The sequence below is a fragment of the Diceros bicornis genome, chromosome 39 (genome assembly GCF_020826845.1).
Source record: "Diceros bicornis minor isolate mBicDic1 chromosome 39, mDicBic1.mat.cur, whole genome shotgun sequence".
NCBI classification, from domain to species: domain Eukaryota; kingdom Metazoa; phylum Chordata; class Mammalia; order Perissodactyla; family Rhinocerotidae; genus Diceros; species Diceros bicornis.
The window spans coordinates 4,323,454-4,344,645 of NC_080778.1; the positions used below are offsets into that span (position 1 = coordinate 4,323,454).

Genomic DNA, 21,192 nt, shown 5'->3' on the forward strand with positions numbered 1-21,192 from the left:
AGTTTTCAATGTCTATATTTATTTGTATTGTCTTGAAAGTAGACATGGGATTTGATAAAGTAACGAAAAGCAATAAGATATATTGGAGTATTTGAGGACACCATTTGGCTTAAAACTAATCAGCCCGGCCTTGTTTCTTCAGAAGGCTCGAGGTGGCCTGTCGAGCTTGCTTTGTACATCTGCTTTAAACATTTACAACGTCCCAAAGCCAAGAATGATGCCCTCAAAGATAGGGATGTTGCCGTCTCCGTATCAGCATTTCTTCAAGGATAAGCATTTCTTCCCGGAAACTAAGGGTTAGTTACTGACCTGCTGACCACTGACCTGCTGTGCCAGCAAGGCATCTCGTGATAGTAGTAAAAGAGACATTCCTGTCACATGTGATGTATGCAATTTGTTCCAAGATGGCGTATAACCACTCTGTGCAGCCCACTTCTTCAGACAGCTTCCTTCCTTGGGGAAAGAAGCCCCAAGCTATATTCTTCAAACTGGCTCATATAATAAACTCACCCCAATTTTGATTTATAGATTGATTATGGATTATTTGCATCGACAGATTCCTGGGGCAGGGACAGATTATTCCTTAGAGCAATAACCATATTGATCTCCTTGACTCTAATTCTTCCTCCCTTCTGTGGCGATGTGAAGGCCAGACTGACATCACCTTACCAATTCTGGGGTCTGTATCGTAGGTGAGGAACCCAAAAAATATGAATCCAGGGGCTTATATACACATTGTTCCTCTCTCCCCCTGAGAGAGGAAAAGAAACTTCTCTTCCCAATGTCAATAAGTCCTCCTCAGGAAGAGAAGAGGAAGAATCCTGGGTTCTTACTCTTGGGAATACAATTAAACATCTCCAGGAGGAGAGACCCTGGAGTGTCTCCATGGCTCCTGCATCCCCAACCCTTTTGAAATGTAAGCACACACCACGAGAGAGGTGAATGTCTATCAATTCAGTAACTTCCAAGGCCTGTCCTTTGTCCCAGGTCCCAGTAAAATTTGTTCAGAAAGCCCTAACCACACAGAAATACAGAAATATTTTCTTTACTGCCTACAGTCCCATGCCCAGTTACTGGGCATAACTCACCCAAGAACAAGCTGGCAAGCAATGAGCTGCAATGGCTGAGACACACACTCAGAGAAGAAGGTTGGGCTGTGCGTTGCAGGCCAGAACATGCCATAATGCAGCTCATATCACATTCCAATATTTTTTTTTTTTTTGAGGAAGATCAGCCCTGAGCTAACATCCATGCCAATCTTCCTCTTTTTGCTGAGGAAGACTGGCCCTAAGCTAACATCTATTGCCAATCCTCCTCTTTTTTTTCCCTTTTTCTCCCCAAAGCCCCAGTAGATAGTCGTATGTCATAGTTGCACATCCTTCTAGTTGCTGTATGTGGGACGCGGCCTCAGCATGGCCGGACAAGTGGTGCGTCGGTGCGCGCCCAGGATCCAAACCCGGGCTGCCAGTAGCAGAGCGTGCGCAGTTAACCACTAAGCCACGGGGCCGGCCCCGCATTCCAATATTTACTTTAACAGCTTCATTGAGACATAGTTCACACTCCATACAATTCACCCATGTGAAGTGTACAATTCGATAGTTTTTAGTATATCCACAGAGCTGTGCCACCATCACCACAATCAATTTTGAAACATTTTCATCACCCCAAAAAGAGCCTCATACCCATTAGCTGTTCCTTCCCATTTTCCCCCACCCCCCCAGACAACAACCTCCTGTGTCTATAGAGTTGCCTGTTCTGGACATTTCACATAAATGGAACAAAATGTTACAACATGTGTTCTTTTGTGACTGGCTTCTTTCACTTAGCATAATGTTTTCAAGGCTCATCCACGTTGTAGCATGAATCCACACTTCATTTCTTTTTATTGCCAAATAATAGTCCACCGTATGGATATATATCTTATTTGATATGTCCATTCATACGTTGACATTTGTGTTGTTTCCACTTTTTGCTGTTATGAATAGTACTGCTAAGAACATTCACGTACAAGTTTTTGTGTGGGCATATGTTTTCTTTTCTCCTGGGTACATACATAGAAGTGGAGTTTCTGAGTCATATGGTAACTCTACATCTGGTCTTTTGAGGAATTGCTAAGCAGCTGCACCGTTTTACATCCCCACCAACAATGTATGAAGCTTCCGATTTCTCCACGTCCTCACCAACACTCATTATTACTTGGAGGATGCAGGATGGGGGCTGAGTCTTCACAGGGAGAGTTGAGGCTGGGGGCTGAGCCTCCATGTGAAGGATGGAGGATGGAGGATGGAGGATGGGGGCTGACCTACCATATGGAGAATGGCTGCCCAGGGCTGCAGTGGACTTAACGTGAAAAAAAAATAAAGCTGTGTTGGGTGAAGCCATTGAGATTTCACAGCATGGTCTAGCTTATTCTCACTGATTTACTGTCTCATCAAGTTATGGCTAGGATTAAATAAGAGTCCACACCAAGTGCATAGTGCACTCCAGGCACACGATCGTCCCTCAGTAAATGGTAACTATAACCACGCTCCCACCACAAGACATCTACTAAACCCCAGTGGCACAGTTCTGAGAGGAATGGCTGTAGTGGCCACTCACCATGCTCCTCCACCTGCGTCCATCTCATGGGGAGCATTCTCCACCATGTGAGTCTTTACAGGAGGCAGCGCCCACTGCTGAAGCCACAGGAAACCAGAACTTCCTTCCTTCCAGCCTCTTCAGGGCGAGGGCCTGGGCTCAGCACTTGGGCTGCCCAAGGAAGGCCAGGCGGTCGCACAGCAGTGATGGCGGCCAGAGTCTACTGTAGCAGGTCCAGTGTCCTGCCGCAGCAGCGCCAGATCCTTTCTTTACCGAATCTTCCTAGGTTCTTGCTGGTTCCTGCCTGATTCTCTCTCCTGTGTCTTTCCAAGAAATTCCATTTCTCTCTAAGTTAGGGATAAACTGAGTCTGTTGTTTGCAACCGAGAACCTTGACGTTATGATGCAGTAGGTTGCTGACTGCGCCTGTGAAGGTGACACCCCTGGGGCAGGCATTATGCCAGAGAGAAGCTGGTCTTCCATCAGACGGTGAGAGAAGCAGACGTGTCACTCTCGGATGAAGCGCAGCATGCTGTACCCCACTGCACGAAGGTTTGTGAGGATGAGGGAGGAAGAGGGTGATAATGTAAGGTGTAGACCCTTCCATCAAAGGTTCTCAGGATCTGAGTTTCAGGAGAGAAACTTTCAATATTTCTCAAAGTTATTTTATGTGTAGGATCTGCTCAAATTTCAGACTACACATACTTTCAACAACTAATGCTACTTGAGAATAGATTTAAACTGATTTTTACCATCCCCTCTATTTTCTTTTCAATAGCTCAGAGCCTTGTTTGGTAGTGCTTGAAGCCTTAAATTTTGGGATTATCTCCTTTTAGAAAAGGAATACAAAATTACTTATAAAAATTAGCTATAAATGTAAATATTTCAAATAAGAAACAAAATCCCAACAAATTATAAATTCTGAAAATCTGACAAATACCACAAACACCACAAAATGTAGGAAAATAATAGAATATTTTTATTAACTGCCTAACATATCTTTATAATACATATTTCCTACTTTGCTTTAAAGGCATAATTTTTGATATCACCTCTTCATACCAGGATGATTTTTTAAAATATCTTTCCATGGAGATAGAAGAAAATAATTTCACTCTAGAATGATTGATCAAAATGGTTTTTCAATTATTGATATATTTTAAGAGTTTCATCAATCTTTATAATTCATTTTTAGAAATGTTTAAGTTTTAGAATTGTTAAATTTTGGAAACCTTTTTCAAGTTTTTTTTTTTACATACAATTTTAGGATTTATGGCATTTCAAATTTTCTTTCAATGACTGATAACATTTAGTAATATAAATGATCTTTTACTGATATTCATTAAGTTTTTAATTAGTGTCCTCATGAATGGCATATTATTTTATTTTCAATATTTTGTGTCAAATCAGTAATTAATTTAAATATTTTTACAATGTGTTTACATGATGAACTCCTCTCCATTAATTGAATTATCAAATAATGCAAGAGCCTATACACTATTTCTATTCAAAATGTAACTCATGAATTACTATTTTTGGTACAATCTGCAAAGTACTTTGTTACAATTAGTTTTTAATGTTGGGACCATTTCTCATGTGTCATCACTCATCCTTATCACACAGATTGACGCAGCAGGATTGCATAAAGATGCTCATCATGTAACTTCAGGCTTGAACCTCATCCCTGGACAGCTCAGTGTGTAGTGCACCAAGAGTGGCTGTTTTTCAATCCTATTACAACGCATTTTTGGATGTTAAAACCATATTCAATGTAAATTTTTATGGCATACCATGATTTTTGCAACTGTTTGGTGGTTTTCATTTTGTTAATATACAAAGTCTTCCTTAAGTGGTGATGGAGTCATGACGAGAACTCCAGGTTACAATAGCACTGATGGGGACACCAGAGCAAACCAGGTCATGGAAACACATTACACGGGACGTGGCTCAGGGGGGTGAAGAAGACTCGATGGCAGAAGTGACGTCTGAATCAGGCCTTGGAAGATGAAGAGAAATTCATCAGAAACCGAGCGATCGCCCAAGGCACTCTCTCTTCTCCTTCCCTAAACATCCAAGTAAAACTAAGACTAGGACACTTACTTTCTTACTAAGAATCGTTCATACTTCCTGAGTGGTTACTGTCTGCCAAGAACAATGCTAAACACTCTACAGCATTATCTACTTTATACAACAGCCCTGTGAGGTCAGGAAGGGTTTACTCTCCCTTTTACAGATGAGGAAACTGAGAATTCTGATAATAAATAACTTGCCCAACAGCACTCAGCCAGTAAGTTAGGCATCCAGGATTCTGATCTGTGGAGTAGTTTCCAATGTGCACCCAATCACTCTGCTCCTGCCTCCTACACCCATGCAACCCCACCGCACTTCCTTCTTGGGGACATCTTCCTTCTTAGAACGGGCCTTTGCTTATCCCATGTGACTCCAGGAGGCTGCCAATCCAGGAGGCTGCCAATCCCATCAGCCCATCAGTTTTCCTGGGTACTAAAAAGTTCAAAGATCACCTCAAACATCTTCTCTCTTGTTTTGCGTAACACTCTTCCAGTCCCCACACAAGGTCCAGGTTCATTTTTCTCTCTGCCAGGTTTCTAAGAGGCATGGCGGGCAGCACACTCTATTCCAGCCCTCAGCACACGGTTGCATAGACGTTGCTTTTCCCAAGTCCCAGTTACTAGGCGGTGCAGAGTGGGCTCTCCAGGAAGCCATCTCTTGGAGACTGAGTTTTGTAGGCAGGGTGTTTCTCAGAGGCACCCTAGGGGCCGACACCTGCAGTAGGACAGGAGGGAAGTTGGAGGAGGCAGGAGAAGTCACCAGGCAAGTCAACAGCAGCCTCTGCAGAGCCCATAGGGTGCTCCACACCGGAATGGCCCTTGGGACTTAGGCTGAGCCGGCCAGGCCTTTACGCCCCCACATGGATCAGCCACTGTAGTCCCTGGATGAGGGCCACCAGGGGTGGGGGTTGACCTTGGGTGATGTGGCTCTCTACAGCTGAGGTGGTCCTTGGAGGGACCGTCAGAGCTCCCAAGCAGCTGGGCTGGGCAGCCCTTCACTGAAAAAGGACCTGGTGGCACATCGCAGGACCGGGACCATGTCTTCTTCTCCGTGTTTGGAAGGCTTATTGGACAATAATCAATCAGCAAATGTTTCTTGAAATGTACAGAGTGTTAATTTGCTGAAGCAGTTCCAAACTTCGAGATTCTGCTGAGAAATTCCAATCACAAGTGTGTTGTTTAACTCCAGGAATACATTTTCCTTAAGAAACTTGATGATTACAGCTTTAGGTACAGGCAGTCTTTTTCTTTCTTTTTAATCTGATGAATATTTTCTTGGAAATGTGTGTTAAACAAATTGGGGTAGGTCAAATAAATGTGCCCCATAATAAATCAGGATAAATGAAAGTGTTGGGGGGATGTTATTCACATTCCTATACACCTAACCTCTATAAATGTAATTAATATATTTGTGCACAATAGTATACATTAAAATGTAAAAAAAAATTAGAGAAACAATTAGGTGCCACTTCCTTGTGCGGGGAGCAGGAGGGCTTGGGGGAGTCACCCCCAGGAGAGACATGCTGCAGGGCTGGTGAAGACACCTGGCACTGGGGGACGAGGGCGTGAAGGGGAAGCGGAAGGAAAGAGCAGGTAAGGTAAACAGAGCTCAGGCCAACAGACTGAGGGCTAGCAATCTGAGAGAGACGACAGTGAGTTAGAGACCTGAGGCAGACCCCCTGCACAGCTAGAAGCCGTGCAATTCATACTGTGTCCTTGGTTTTACTTTTGCTACACAGAAAAAGGAGGGTTAAAATATTTAGTGTGACTGCTTCTTATTCATCAAAAATCTTCATTTCAGGAGAGCTAACACTCAGTTTTACAATTGAAGAATGACTTAAAAGACAACAAGTATGATTAAGTCTATATCCAGTAGTCTGGCAACTTATAAAACACTCCAAAATTGGCTTTTTAGAAACTATAAGTGTTTGAAAATTAAACATTCATGGAAAAAAATAATTTCACCTCAAATCTGAAGATTGCATAAATTGCCAAAAACAACCAACACCTCAAGCTAGAATATCAGAAAAACCCTCTTAGAAGGCGTCTGGACCTCTTTGTCCTGGTGTCTGTTGCTCCCACCTGTCCCCTTTCCTCTCAATCCATCCTGAGATTCAGGCCCCATGAAAGCCCTCGGCCTCTCTTCTTGCTCTCCTGCCCGTCTTCTCTTTCCTGTTTCTGGGAAGCAGGGCCCCATCTCACACAACTGAACTGTTCTGCCGGCAGGCAAAGACGAGGCAAAGTCATGGCAAAGGCAAAGCCATGTTCTAGAAGGTGGGGAGGGAGTCTAGGTCCTCTCTCACTGCCTTGCGGGAACACAGTGTAAGCCCGCTGGCCTGGGAGACGCCAGACTCTCCTGACCTTGCTTTGGGATTCATTTCTGATTGGCAGGAAGCTTCCTTTCTCAGCAGGGTAGAAATTCTATGTTCAAAAATCACTTTTTCCTCCTAAGTTGGTAGTCATTGCTCTATTACTTCTAGCATCCAGGGTAGACAATTCTCATTCTCATTCCCTTCAAGTAATCTTGGAAGCGCCTTTTTTTTTACACTAAGAATTGTCCAACTTCACCAAGGTGTGTCTAGCCACGGGCCTTGTTTTCTGTCATCCAGCTCAGCACGTCCTAAGGATGTCCTTGCTGATACCTGACTGCCCTGGTTTCAACCCTGCAACCTCTGTCCTGGATGTGTAGATGCTGCAGTCCTCAACCAATCTTCCGTTTTTTGTCTCTTGGCTGTTCTGCCTCCATCCTTGTCATTTTTGCTAAGCATGCAGAGTTCTTTCTCTTTGAGGTTACTAATTCTTTTTTGAGTTATCTCATCATTCAGCCCTTGTACTGAATGACTTAGCCCAAGTTTTTTACTCAAAAATCATTTTCACTATACCTTTTCCATAAAAGCCTCTTTTAAGTTCAAAAGCTTTCTCAAATCTCTAGTAATGTAATTAGGTTTTTATTTTTAAATTATTTTGTTCTCTGAATTGTTTCCCCCAAGATAAGCTGTTCTGTTTGTTCATCTCAGCCTTTTGTGACATGTTGTTCTCCTTACATGCAGGGCCTCTTGGTCGGCCGTGCAGAGCTCTGAAAGAGGCATGGAGGATTTGTAAATGTGGCTTCCCTGATGTCCTCGGCACTGGTTTCCCCAAATACACCCCTTCCTAGAAGGGCGTAAAGACTATGTCAAGTAAAGACTATGTCAAGAGGGCAGGGCTGGGTCAGTGTGCAAGGGCAGAGAACAGGTGGGGATCCCACCCAGCCCAAGGGCGGGGCTCGTTTTCTCCAGGAGGGCTGACTTCCCTCGCCTGCCTTCCCTGCAGGTCCAGCAGGGTCATCAGCCCAGCCTCCTTGGGTCCTGCTCTGCATCTGTCCTGTGTCAGCATTCACGCCAAGCCACGGACAGGACAACTGTCCACTTCCTTCAAGAGCAATGTTCCAACTAGCCTTGGTGGTGGGCAGGGCAGCCAGAGACCCAGTGTCCATTAGATGGCCTTTACTGAGCCATGAGCCCACCCCTCAGACTTGAAGCTAGGCCTCCAGATTGAGGGTGAGGACAGCTGTCCCCTCAACACTGAGTGGACTTGTCCTTGGGAGGCAGCTGCCCAGCAGAAACCACACTTCCCAGGCCCCTTGCCAGTGCCCTTCACATCACCAGGAACCCTTACTGAGCCTATCCTAGGGCTCAGTGCTGTTCTAGGTACCAACGGTATACAGTGGTCAAAAAGTCCCTATGCCAATGGAGCTATGGACCACACACAGGCCCAGTGCAGACAGAGGAGAGAGACGATGAAAATACACGGGTAGCTGTGACAGTGACAAGGTGGGAGGGAAAATGGGCATAACCTCCAGGCTGGAGCTTCTCTGAGAATAGGACAGAAACAGGCCAGCTGGGCACAGTTCTGGGGGAGGGCAATCCGGAAAAGAACCAAATACACCCCAGCACAGGACCCACCTTGGCAGCTGGAAGGGGCAGACAGGCCTGTGTGCCAAGTGCTGGTTCAGGGGGGCTGGGGCAGGGAGCAAGGAGAAGAGGGTGAAGAGGGCTGGAGACAGGCCACCGTGAGACAGGGAACAAGAACCATGTCCCACACCTGACGCTTGGTCATTGTCACACACCACAGAACAAAAGGCGTGAGCTTTTTATTCACTCTTATCGTCCATAAAATGAGAACTAGCATTTGAAAAACTCCACCCTAAAATACAGGTTTTAGCATAAAAATGTATTTCATGGGTTAATATTTCAATATGTATTTCTTAACAAAAAGAAAACACTAGTCACACTCAAAACCTGTCTAGTCAAGGAACACACGGAAACAAAACTTTCTCATAGCTCAATTTTAAGTTACTTAAAATTATTCAATCAGATGTATGTAGTGACGACAAAGGATGTTTCATATTTGGCCTTTTTCTCCCCATCCTCCCAGATATTATCAAAAGGTCAGATTCTCCAGGTAATAGAAAAATGACAAGTTTTGACACTACTGGTCAAAGATTTTCCACAGATTCAAAAAGCTATCCCTGCTATACTTTCAAATCATTTCACTGAAATCAAGCTCCTATCAAAGACTATAAAAACTGAACCACACATGTGACAGATTCCAGAGCACCAGAACAGAACTCTCATCTTTACAGACAGTGACTGTGGACTGAGATGCCAGCCAGGGAGATGCATTTTATAACAAGCACACGGGGACCTTGAGCAATAATGACATCTTCACACAGTGCTGTTCACTCATATACACATGAAAAGCACGACCGAGCCTGAGACAGTGGCCCACAAACTGAGGGCCGATGACTGGGACGCTTCCAGGCAGCCCTGGCCCATTTTCTGTGCTACTTCCTCTTGGTGCTTATGGCTGTTTCACTTAAATTTGATAAAATCAGATTCTAATATTACATAACCTTAATCCTTACATTATCATTTCTCTTTACATTTTAGGGCCCAGCAAATATTTCTGTAATATTTAGGCTAATATGAAATGAAAAGCTGGCATTAATCAAACCATGAAGTCTGCTCACTTACTGATATCAATGAATCAGGTCTAATATGTTCCTTTTATTAATTAAGGTGACTTAATAAAAAGCCATAATTTAATTGAAATAAAAAGGTACAAAATTTAACACATAATCACAGCTTTACTTATATTTATATGAACACGCATGCTCACTTCCAATTGTTCAACACTTCAGTATCACAATGTCAGTAACCTACATAAATAGCAGCACAACGGATACAGTGTAATTGAGACTGTCTGGAACTCTATTATTGGCTCAATTTTTAAAAGGTTACAATGAAACTATGTACAGTGTATAAAGCTCATCAAACTGGATATGGTCTTAGGCCATTACTACTGTTACAGTCCAATTTGGATTTTAATATAATCAACTTACAGATCTGACATAAAAGCACTGCTTAATGGTTTCAGATGCATTTTGGTATTTAGTATGTTTCAAGGCATCTTTACAAATAATAAATTATAACTATAACAAAGAGAACCTGTGACTAAAGCTTCTTACATGGACACAGGGGCGGCGACTGCAAATGCTGTCAGAGACAATTCCACAAATTAAGTCATAACCACCTCTAGATTTCTTTAAAACAAGCAAAACTAAGTAGCACACAGAAGAGTATTTTAATATAACCTTAATGGTCTAACAAACCTTCCAAATGGAAGGAAATACAAAATAAAGCTGACATATCAAATTTAACTTACGTAATAGGCTTCGGTACTACAAATTTACCAGGTCATTTGCCAAGTATCTGCAGAACCACCTAACACCAACTATGCTTTGACTCCACATGACTAAAGCCACACACGCATGCAGAGTTGTGTGAGCCTGTAGCTTTATTGACACCTTTAGGATGGTCTTAATACTGGTATTTTCACGGCTTCGCTCCTTATAATGAATTTGAGCACAAATAATTTCCATAGAGAAACATGTAGCTAAACCAAATTAGGAATCCACACATGGGCTCAATTAAGAAGTATTTTGTTTAGTATAATGAAAAGTTAATTTTAAAAATTTTAATTTTAAAAATATCTGCAGTCTTCTTGAAACACAAGGCACCAATAGGGAGGAGACATTCCAGCAAAGAATGATTGTCTGGAAAAAAAAATGGAACTAATCAGAGTCCTTTGTCCTTTGTCAATTAGAATACTTCCTTCTTTCATGTCTATGCAACATCTTCCAGATAATCTGCAACATCACTGAGCTGGGACACAGTTCGGTCCTGTGTGAGGTCATCAAGCTTTGTTGTTCAAAAGAAAGAAAAGAATTGTGTCAGAATGCAAGTAGAGTCAAATAATTTTAAAAATCTATTACTATTATTTAAATATTATACTCTACAAACTGCTTCATATTCCAAAGTCCTTTACCTCACCTTCTTCTTATTTTGAAATCTGATAATACCAAAAGGCTGAGCTAACAGCTGACCTCTGCATTAACAAGAAAATTGATTGTTAAAAGAATCTTCTGTAGTTCTTTGGTAACTTTAAAGCAACATTTTTAGGCCTCTTAAGGGTAACATAAGGTAAAAAGGTAAGAGAAATAGCCTATGATGTGCCAGCAATTAGAGAAGGTACTTTACATACTATCACTACCTTCAAAACAATCCTATGAGGTAGGCATTAATATTTCCATCTCACGAATAAACTAACTGAGGATCAAAGGTTAAAGTTTGCCTAGGAAAACACAGTACACAAAAGAATAAGAAGGCAAGCCCAGATTTTGCTGGCTCAGATTGTGTTGTTTTCATTATAAAATGCCGAGTTTCTCAAAGGCCTTCTCCCTGTGTGATAATCACTTGAAGCATCTGGAGAATCCCTTCTCATTCTGGAAAGCAACATTCACCTCCAGGCTGTAGGAAACCCCAACCTCAAAGGCAGGCTCACCTCAGCTGGGGATACAGCTTGCTGTGGGCACTGACACGCGATCCTGACATACTACCTTACATCTCACGTTTAATACACATCTAAGTAGATTCTGCTCTCTGCATAATAAAAATGTCACATTTGGATCTCCGATATAGACTCCTAACTTTATACCCTGACACCGTTTTTGCTGTCTTGTCTCCCGTGGGTTTCTGGCACCAGCCCTGACCTGCCTGTTCAGAGCTCACAACGCTGCACTCCAGTCTCAGCTTCAGCTCCTCCACTCACAGTGCTCTTACTCAAGCGCCAACTTTGTAACCTGTCTTCTCTGAAGACGACCTCTTGCCAACACTAACTGTCCACACCACTGAAGGGGTTGATTCTGACTCTAGTCCTGACCCACTGTGGCCCACCTAAACCCACAGCAATTGATGCCCAGTAACAATACACAGACATTTCAGAAGTACTCAATTACCAAAGGAAGCGACTACTGAAAACAATCTTACATATTCATTAAAGACATTCTTTTAGATTTGGACCGGGTAACTCTGTCATAACCTTTTCATAATTTCAACTGTTTTTCTCCTAATCTGTGTAAATTATTGAAGCTTTACAGTAGATCAAGGCAACAAATCGGCACAAACAGCATCTACGGGCGATGCTCAACACTGTACTTTGTCACTGGTGTTGATGTCATCGATCTTCACAGAGAAGTCCTCCTCGATCTCCTCACCAATGCTCAGCTCACTTTTTTCTGAGCAATGGCTGGTACTAATTTCAGGGAAAAAAAAGAGAAATACAGACTCTGAATATAAACATTTAAGGAGAGCAACTATCATTCTTCCACCTTTCAAATATTTATTTCAATCCTTTAAATAAAATATAAAATATTAAATATCATTAATTTCATACATATTATCTCACTTGACCCTTAAAATAATCTAGCAAGGGTACTACGAACAGTCAAGTCAATTTCACAGATGAGAAAACTGAGGTTTGTAGTGGTGACTATGGTCACAATGGCAAGAAAGAAGCAAACCCAGATTTTCAAAATTTCTTCTACTACATTTTCTACTACAGCCATCTCTCAAAAAAGCTGTATAGTAAATTATTCTGTAAAAAATTAAAACAATTCCAAAATTGAAAAACTGTCAAATATATAAGATTCTTAGACTGAAATTTAAAATTTAAATTTCTAATCATATCCACACCAATATTACTTCCAAATTATTAGCCAATCATAGATGATACTGTCTTTATGTTTATAAAAAAACTTATCTGAAAAAAATTAAGAAATGTCATCTGAATCATAACAATAATTTGAGGGACAAGTTCTTGAAGTTGAATGTAGACGATTCCCAGCAGAGAGACGGAAGGAGGACAGACCGAGCACCCACAACACAGTGAAGACTTAAATGCTTTCAAGTGGCTTCCAATACACTAAAATAAGCACCATGTAATTCTCTCATACTGTCCTGTGTTCAGAAATCGTTTACCATTTATAGAGCTGTCGCCCAACTATTTTTCTTACCTATTAAAGTCATCAGCATAGTCATCGTCTTCTCCAGTCCCTGTTAAGTTTAAGAAGAGATATACATGTTTATATATACACACTTCATGATTTATCCACAAACATACACATTTCCTTCAAAAAAATCTATATTACTGAATTATATTGTATCATTAAAAAAGTCTCAAATATCAGAAATATTTTTACCATATATGAAAGCCAATGACAAAATAAACTACCTAAGTTTATTTTGAAGTTATGATACAATATAAAATGTAGTTAATATCTAGTCTTTCATTCCAAGTACTCAAAAGCTTAATCCTATTGTATTTTTACCATTTATAATATCACCTGATATTAACAACAAATATTTGATTAGTGAGATCTAGCAAAAGCAAGTTAACACCTACCCCCTCTCTTGTTACCATTCTGAACTGTTGAGACTCTTCAACTCAATACAGCTACAACATTAAACAAATGATCACGCGGTGTGAAGAGGCAACAGCAGAGCAATGAGAGCATCTCCAGTCAGACAGAGCTGGGTTCACAGGCCGGCCCAGCCCTGAAGCTCTTGCTCTCTGACTGTGGGAGACTCAGGGAACTTTTCTTGGCTATTTCCTCAGCTCTAAAGTATGGCCAAACCCACACCAAACACAGGGTTAACATAAGGATTCATGCATGTGAGGTGCCTAACAAACCTTAGTGCACAGTAAGTGCTTGACGAAAGGTAACATCACAAGGGAGGGGCCTGATTAATGAAGCAGTGTCACAGTGTCTAAAAGGGCACCACGGGGCTTCCACAGAGTAACACCTCTGAGACTTACAAACTAGCCTTTGTTCCCTCCATGTCTTCTGAGGAACAGTTGAGGAAACAGGGTTGTCAACCTCAAAGCAAAGAAGTAGAGGCCCAGGAGAGGCACCTCAAAGTGTGAATGACTGGCAGGTGGCAGACACACATGGATCACACGTGGCCACCAGGGGAAGAGCGCAGACCATGCACGGAGAGGAAGCCTGGCTCAACAGCGAGCTCTTCAGAGATGCTACTCATACTGTCCCTCAGATCCTTCGAAGTGTCAGACGGGACTCTGTCAGGGGCATTGTTGAGGGAATTCAAGTTCTGCCCAGGCAGCCAGACAAGGTGATCCTCTTCCAATAAAATTCCATGACTAATTTATTCATTTGTCAAATACGTGAGCGACTACTAGGTCCCCTGAGGTACAGCAGTGGAAAAGGTGGTAGCTCTAATCTCAGGGAGCTGACACTGTAGTGGGAGGAAAGGGACAGCCAACAGTTGAACAAACTAGACGCTGCTCAAGTGTTTGGGAAGAACTCTCTGAGGTGACAGCTGAGTTGAAACCTAAAGAAGGTATCAGATGTACAAATTATTGGGGAAAGTGTGTTGCAAGAAGCAGAAACGTGCGCAAAGACCCTGAGATGGGCGAGGGCACAGTGATTTGAAAAATAGTGAGGAGGCTAGTGTATCATCAAATAATGAATGTGGGGCAGGGTGGGGAGAAGACAAAGGAGTGTAGAGCAGAGGGGCTGGCAGAGGCCATTTAGGGCCTCTAGATCATGATCAGGATGTTAGCCAAAACGCAAAGTGGGGAGGCAGGGGAGGAAAGAGGACAGGCTTCTGCTTTCCACAGACACTCCAACGACTGCAGGAAGACACGTGCTTGAGGGAGGTAAGAAGGAAGAGAAGACAAAGAAGGCTACCGCAATGTCCAGGCCAGAGACGACTAGGGTTACTGGGGGGAGGCAAGTGTCCTACAGATCAGACAGAGAGACAGAAGGATGGACTGTACGGGGAGGGGAGGAAAGAATATTGGAAAATGAAGAAAACAATGAATCAGGAGTCCCTGACAATAAGTAGCACGTGGGCATCAAGTTTCCCGATTGTCTTCCTCTTTCGAATAAAGAGCCTATCTGCATTCGTCGCCCAGATGACTCATGCCCTCAAAGGTTAAGGGGTGTACAGTGCTTGAAAGACAGCACACAGGCAGAGAACGGCAGAGAATGAGGAGTGGAACCTTCTGATTAAACAAACCACCAGCTGGTCTGCAAGTGCCAAGGGAGTCCACAGCAGCAGCCACTCCTACACGGTGAGGCAGCCGCCCAATCCAGGCACAGCGTGCCCGTGTGAACCCCAGCGCAGAGCGCAGAGGTGGAAATAGCTCAGGCAGTGGGAGCTGGGCTACAGTTTGGATTAGAGAGAGTGGACTCTCCGCCTTTGGGCATATGCAGTCAATTCAGAGACAAAATACTGAGTGATGTGCAGGAACACAACATTAGATCCTGACTGCCTAGGTCTATAGAGAACTAGGGAACTACAGGTAAGCTTGGCTCGCAGCCCAAATCCAGCCAGCAACCTGTTTCTGTACAACCTGAGAGCTAAGAATGTCTTTTACATTTTCTCAAGGATTTTAAGAAAACAAAAAAGAATATGTGACAGAGACCACATGTGGCCTACGGAGTCTAGAATATCTACTATTGGGCCTTTACAGAAAACGTTAGCCAACCCACGCTTTAAACATGCAAAGCAAGTTGTGCTCTAAAGCTTTACTTGTAAGTTGTTTCTTTGGAACTCAGAATTTATTTTTCCATTGAAATGATATTTAAATAATGTCTGAATAATGTCTAGGCAGTAAAATCCAGTGGTTAGGGCTCTTTGTTGGTATATCAGGATTCTAAAAGTGGTACGATCTTAGGCAACCTACTTCACCTAGGTTCTTCATCTGTGAAAATGGAGCTAATAATAAAACCTACCTCATAAGATATGAATTCAATACACCAGTTTTGTGGTACAGTGCCAGGCACATATCACTAGCTTCATTATTATCCTAGGCTAGTCCACTAACACTTATATATTACCCAAAGTACTGAGAATATTGTGTATTACAACGAAAATAAAAAAACAAACAGAAAATAATACTGTTTCAATGCCATGAAACAAAACTAAATAAAAATGCTTATTTATATGGAATCCTAACATCTAAGTGACCAAACCTTCAGCTCGTGAACTGGTAAGTCTCACCGGTATAACCAACAAACGTCCCAGCCCCAGGTACATCCGAGTCACCACTAGAGTGGAGTGAAGCAGCAGACCACTGTCCCACTGCACCAGCAGACCACTGTCCCACTGCACCAGCAACTTCTGAGGCAGGAGAACCCCCTCCCCTCACCAAGAATTCTCAGCAGCTCCTCCTCAAAACCAGACTGGGGACACCCTCACTTTGACAGAGAACAGAGCAGTCAGAGAAGCTAAATGGCTTGGCAACCCAGAGTACAACACTGCAAAGGTGAGACACAAACAAAGCCAGAACGCAGTGGGACGGGACAGCTGTCGAGGTGTGGAGGGCAGAGCATCTCCGGATGTGGCTGTCCATAGAGGCAGCGCCTGCAGCGAAAACCTGGGCGCAGACTTTCCATCAGGCTGTGGACAAGAACGTCCTAACTGAAGACCCAATCACACCCAATGGGGGAAGACAAACGGAAGGAGGGAGCAGGCCCACCCAGCTGGCCAGCCAGCACCACCACCTCAGCAGTGAGCGCGAGTCCAGGTCCCGTTGAACAGAATCCGGCAGCTCAAGGAACATCTATTCTGCTGCAAATGGGGGAACACAGTAACGTAAAAAGGGAACTAACATGTATGAGGCACCTACTATGCCAGGCACTGTAATTTTATTTGTTTACTCTTCAAAACGAGGTAGACATTATTAGTTCCACCTAACAGATGAGGAAATAGCTGTTTACCTACCTACCTTACTCACCAATTAGGGCCACATTTGTGATTTTACTTAAATCTATCCACTTCCAAACCCCAGTTCTTTCCACTCTCTAGACTGTTTGTCCAGAAGAGGGAGGGGCATTTCTCTGAGCCATCCCACTCAGATGCTCGCAGTTGTAGGAGCAAACAGCACAAAGGGGCCACACGTTCCTTCTCCCAGCCTGCCTGTGAGGCTGGGCTCCAGTGCCCCCTCATGTAGTGCTCTAAGACCAGGGAGAACCAAGCATCGGGTCACGCACAGACTTTCCGTCCCACAGAGAACCTGGGCTGAACCATCTCCTTCCGGTTGGCTGCTACGTCAGGTGTGCCTAAAGCACACCTATCACACCTGTCTGCAGTTTTGCACAGAATAGAAAACTGGATGAGAACCATGTTCTCCACGAATCGCCCAGGGCTCTGTAATGTTCACACTGAGGCTCTTCCTTTGGTAGAAACGAATTACTCACTCGAGGTAACAAACTGCTGCTCCATATACGAGAATTAAACACAACAGCCCAGTTTTTCTTGTTACAAGTCTGTCTCCCCCTTAGACCGATTCCCTGGGGCCTGGACCATGTGCCCCCAGCACCCAGAGAAGTGACTCTGCCTTTGCACGAGCTGTCCTCTCAGTCTGAACTGAAATCTCTTCTCTTCTCCCTTACCTGTCAGGTCTCAGCAGTGAAGTCACTTCCTAGGAGAGGCCTTCCCGAATGGTGAGGCTAGGTTAAGTCAACCTACTACCCATTCTCATACCAGTGTGTCCTGACTCTTCTAACACTCCAAGGATCGGTAGGTACCCGTCTAATGCCTACCTTCCCTACGGGACTTAAAACCCCCAGGGACAGAGTCCGTCGTGTTGCTGCTGTCTCCATTCCTGGCATGTGGAGTAGCCCTGGACACGTACAAACCATCCAAACATCTACTCATGAGGTGCTCACTGTAGGCTGATCGAGTCACTCCATTTACGATTTTACTCTAAAAACATAACCACCTTAGAGCAATCAACACTAAAATTGGAAATCTAGTTACCTAATCCAAGTGATCCAATTTTATCACTGACCAATTTCAGATCTTTCAAAACTGTGTTTCCCTTTTTACCTGTGAACAGGAAAAAATATTGGCATTAAATTGACTTTTAGACTACAACAGTCTCTAAATCATGTCAATTTTTTTTTAGTATAATTTCTTTATGACAGAAACATAATTACCAAAAACCAAGAAAAAACTACAAACTGTGACTAACGGTTGCTTACATTATGCACTACATTCCTTTTTAGCCAAACATAATACTATTCTTTATTGGAACATTACCGTTAGAGTAATTTTTTGCCCAACTATCAGATATCACCTTCTATAAGAAGCCCTACTGGGTATGCACTTATGGACTACAGCTAAATATTCTCATCAATTTTATTTTTCCTTTGAACTTCTAAAATTTTGTTTCTATTCAATTGCTATTACATTGATCAAACTGGTCTCCTCACTGGTTTTATTTCTTCAGTCCTTAGTTTTCCATGTCCTCTCTAAATCTTCACTCGCTAGTCATTGTTAAGAGTGACATGACGGTGACATTCTGGACTCCTTTACTGAGAGTGACAATAACCAGAGGAAAGAATAAAAAGAGGGAAACTGACGTGGGCCGTATTAACGGATACATGGCTAGTTTACTAGAGGCTGAGAAGCCACAGACCATCTCCTTTACATGTCCTGGGAAATCCTACCATGTAATACAAAAAGGTTAGTAAGTACTGCAAAATCCTGCAAAACTCACACTGCAATTGCCTAACAAAGATCTACTTTTTAGAAAACTTTCTCAAAAGAGGCACATTTATGCTCTAAACACTCTGCCAATTAAATCCTGTATTTACTATGATAACAGCACATGAAGTTCATCTACCTATCTACACATTTAGGCCATGCTTTCTAAATCCCTGGTCTTGTACCACCTGTGCGGGGAGGGGCAGGAAGGTCAGTCGTGCAGTAGGAGGGCTCTTCCAGGTCTAGCTAATAATCCCTCTCTCTGCTATGTATAAACATATGTCTCAGAGCTGAATTCCTGCAGGCAGAATAACATTCTAACATTCCTATGATGACTACTGTGCTATCACAGGTCTATGAAAACAAATTTTTAAAAATTAATTGAATTTAAATCCTACTCAAGTCAGTCTAAATATCCAACAAAAGGGAGATCGTTTAAAATTATACTATCTATTTATTATATAAGGCAGCAAAAAAGTCAATTTCCTAAAAGTATTTTGATGGCATAGGAAAAGCAATATACAAAATGATATATGACCATATTAAAAAGAAATATTAATAGGAAATATCTGAGTGGTAAAATTATGATCTATTTTTGTGATTTTACATACACGTTTATGAAAAAATAAACAATGATCATATACTACTTAATTAATTAGAGAAAAAAATATCATCAGTATTCAAAGTCCACATCTTCAGTCAGCAAATCTAGGGCCCTTCGGGCACTCACTTTCAGAGTCTTTCAATGAGGGGGCTCCAGTAAGGGAGCTGAGTCCACTCTTTAAGGGGGGGGCGTCAGAGAGCGATGCAAGGCTTCCTACTTGCTTACTAGGTTCACTTCTCCTAACAAGAAACAAGTGTACAGTTAAATAGTACTCATATTCTGCCACTACAACATAAGCAACTTAAATATATCTTATAGGCGCACAGTGGTTGGCAAATAGATATACATTTCATAGATTCAAAATCATAAAGCATACCTACAAGGCAGTGCAGACTAAGGATCAATCACAAGTCATGCGGTAAGTTGTCAATGAGAAATCAGCTCACCTCTCTCTAGAATTCTGTTTGATACCTTACAAATTAAATTGCTCTTCATCATCTTCACTGTCTGTGATTCTATCAGAAGCCCCTTCCATCGCCCAGAAACAAAGGGAAGGGACAGCACAGTAGTCGACTAGCCCAGGCCACTACACCTCAGACACGACATTGTTGAGAAGAGCCCTGAACAGCCTCCCAGCTGATCTCCCCTCCCAGTCACCATCACCAACCTCAAGCGGATGTCTAACGGTGCCCAGCACCCTACATCCTCTTGACGGCCTGCTCTCCTCACTTTCCCACACATTGATTTCATACCTCCTTCAGTCCTCACATCTCCAACCCCCCTCCTCCATCCTCAACTGTGAACTCAGACGAGAACTTCCACAGGCTCCTACCATCACATCCACCCCACCCTAACTGCGCCCACACACTCTCCATCCTTCCAGCAGACACTGGATTCCCGCGCTGGGCACTGAAGTGCCACACTCCAGGAACTGTCTCTCACTCCTGTACATCTTTGAGTTTTCCTCTGTAAAACTGGACTGTTCTCAACATACATACATGCTGTTATTTTTCCTACTTCAGTGTTTCTCCGCCCCATGTCCCTGCCTCCAGCCACCACCCACTCCTCTGCACCCCTTTAAAATAAAACTTATCAGAAAATTATTCGTCATCTACAATCCTCTCCTCTCACTCCTTCTTGAACCCGCTCTAATCCTTTAACACCCCCTGCCCCATTCCAACTGAACTGCTCGTCACGGTCATCACTGGCCTCCATGTTGCTAAATGCAATGGCTGATTCTCAGCAGAACTTAATTCGGCTACTTGCTCCGGCCTCCTCCTTCAAGGACACCTCCCTCTCCAGGTTGTCTTGGTCCCCTTCCCCACTTCCTCCTCATCTCGCTGACCTTGAGGTGCCACAGTGCCCACTTCCTTGGTAACCTCCTCCAGTTTCCCAGCTTTCAACATTCTCTAAAACTGATGACTCCCTAATTTGTATCTCCAGCCCAGACATCTTCCTTAATCCCCAGACTCATATCTGATAGCCGACTTTACCTCTCCACTAACAACCTTCTCTAACTTAACACGTTGAAAGTGAGTTCCAGACTGTCGCATCCCCAACCTGTGCAATCCAATCTGCTCTTTCCACTCTTCATCTCAACAAATGGTGTCTTCAACCTTCCAGTTATTCAGCCTGAAAACTTGGGAGTTCCCCTTAATATTACTTTTTTTCTCTAACACTTCACAGCAAATCCTTTTGGAGCTAACCTCAAAATACATCCGAAACCACCTATTTCTCACTACTTCCACCATCATCCCTCACCTGGATAATCCTAACAGCTTCCCACCTGGAAACCCTGCATCCACACCTAGAGACCCAGTAGCCAAGTGATCCTGCATAATGCACGTCGGATCTAGTCACTCTGCTGCTCAGCTCCTCAGGGCTTCCAGTCTTCCTCAGAGTCAAGCCAAACCGCTCCTACGGTCGGTCCAGCCCCATCATCTGAGTCCACCTCCTCCAACTCTACCTTGCCATTCTCTGGCCTGCTACACAACTTTGCATCTGCTGCTTCCTCTCCCCAGAACTCCAGAAGCCCAGATATCTGC

General features: G+C 43.1%; 1 protein-coding gene across 4 annotated transcripts in view; it reads right to left on the reverse strand.

Annotated features, from left to right (window-relative positions):
• Window positions 1-10,627: 10,627 nt before the first annotated feature.
• CEP43 (centrosomal protein 43) overlaps window positions 10,628-21,192 on the reverse strand; it is a 30,939-nt gene continuing 20,374 nt past the window's right edge. For all 4 annotated transcript variants that reach the window (XM_058534006.1, XM_058534004.1, XM_058534003.1 and 1 more), the window contains 5 exons: window positions 19,274-19,386; window positions 17,815-17,883; window positions 13,041-13,080; window positions 12,184-12,280; window positions 10,628-10,887 (listed from right to left, as the gene is read on the reverse strand). In XM_058534006.1, the coding sequence (XP_058389989.1) occupies window positions 10,813-10,887; window positions 12,184-12,280; window positions 13,041-13,080; window positions 17,815-17,883; window positions 19,274-19,386 (394 nt within the window). In that variant the 3' untranslated portion in view covers window positions 10,628-10,812. The remainder of the gene's footprint in view (window positions 10,888-12,183; window positions 12,281-13,040; window positions 13,081-17,814; window positions 17,884-19,273; window positions 19,387-21,192) is intronic.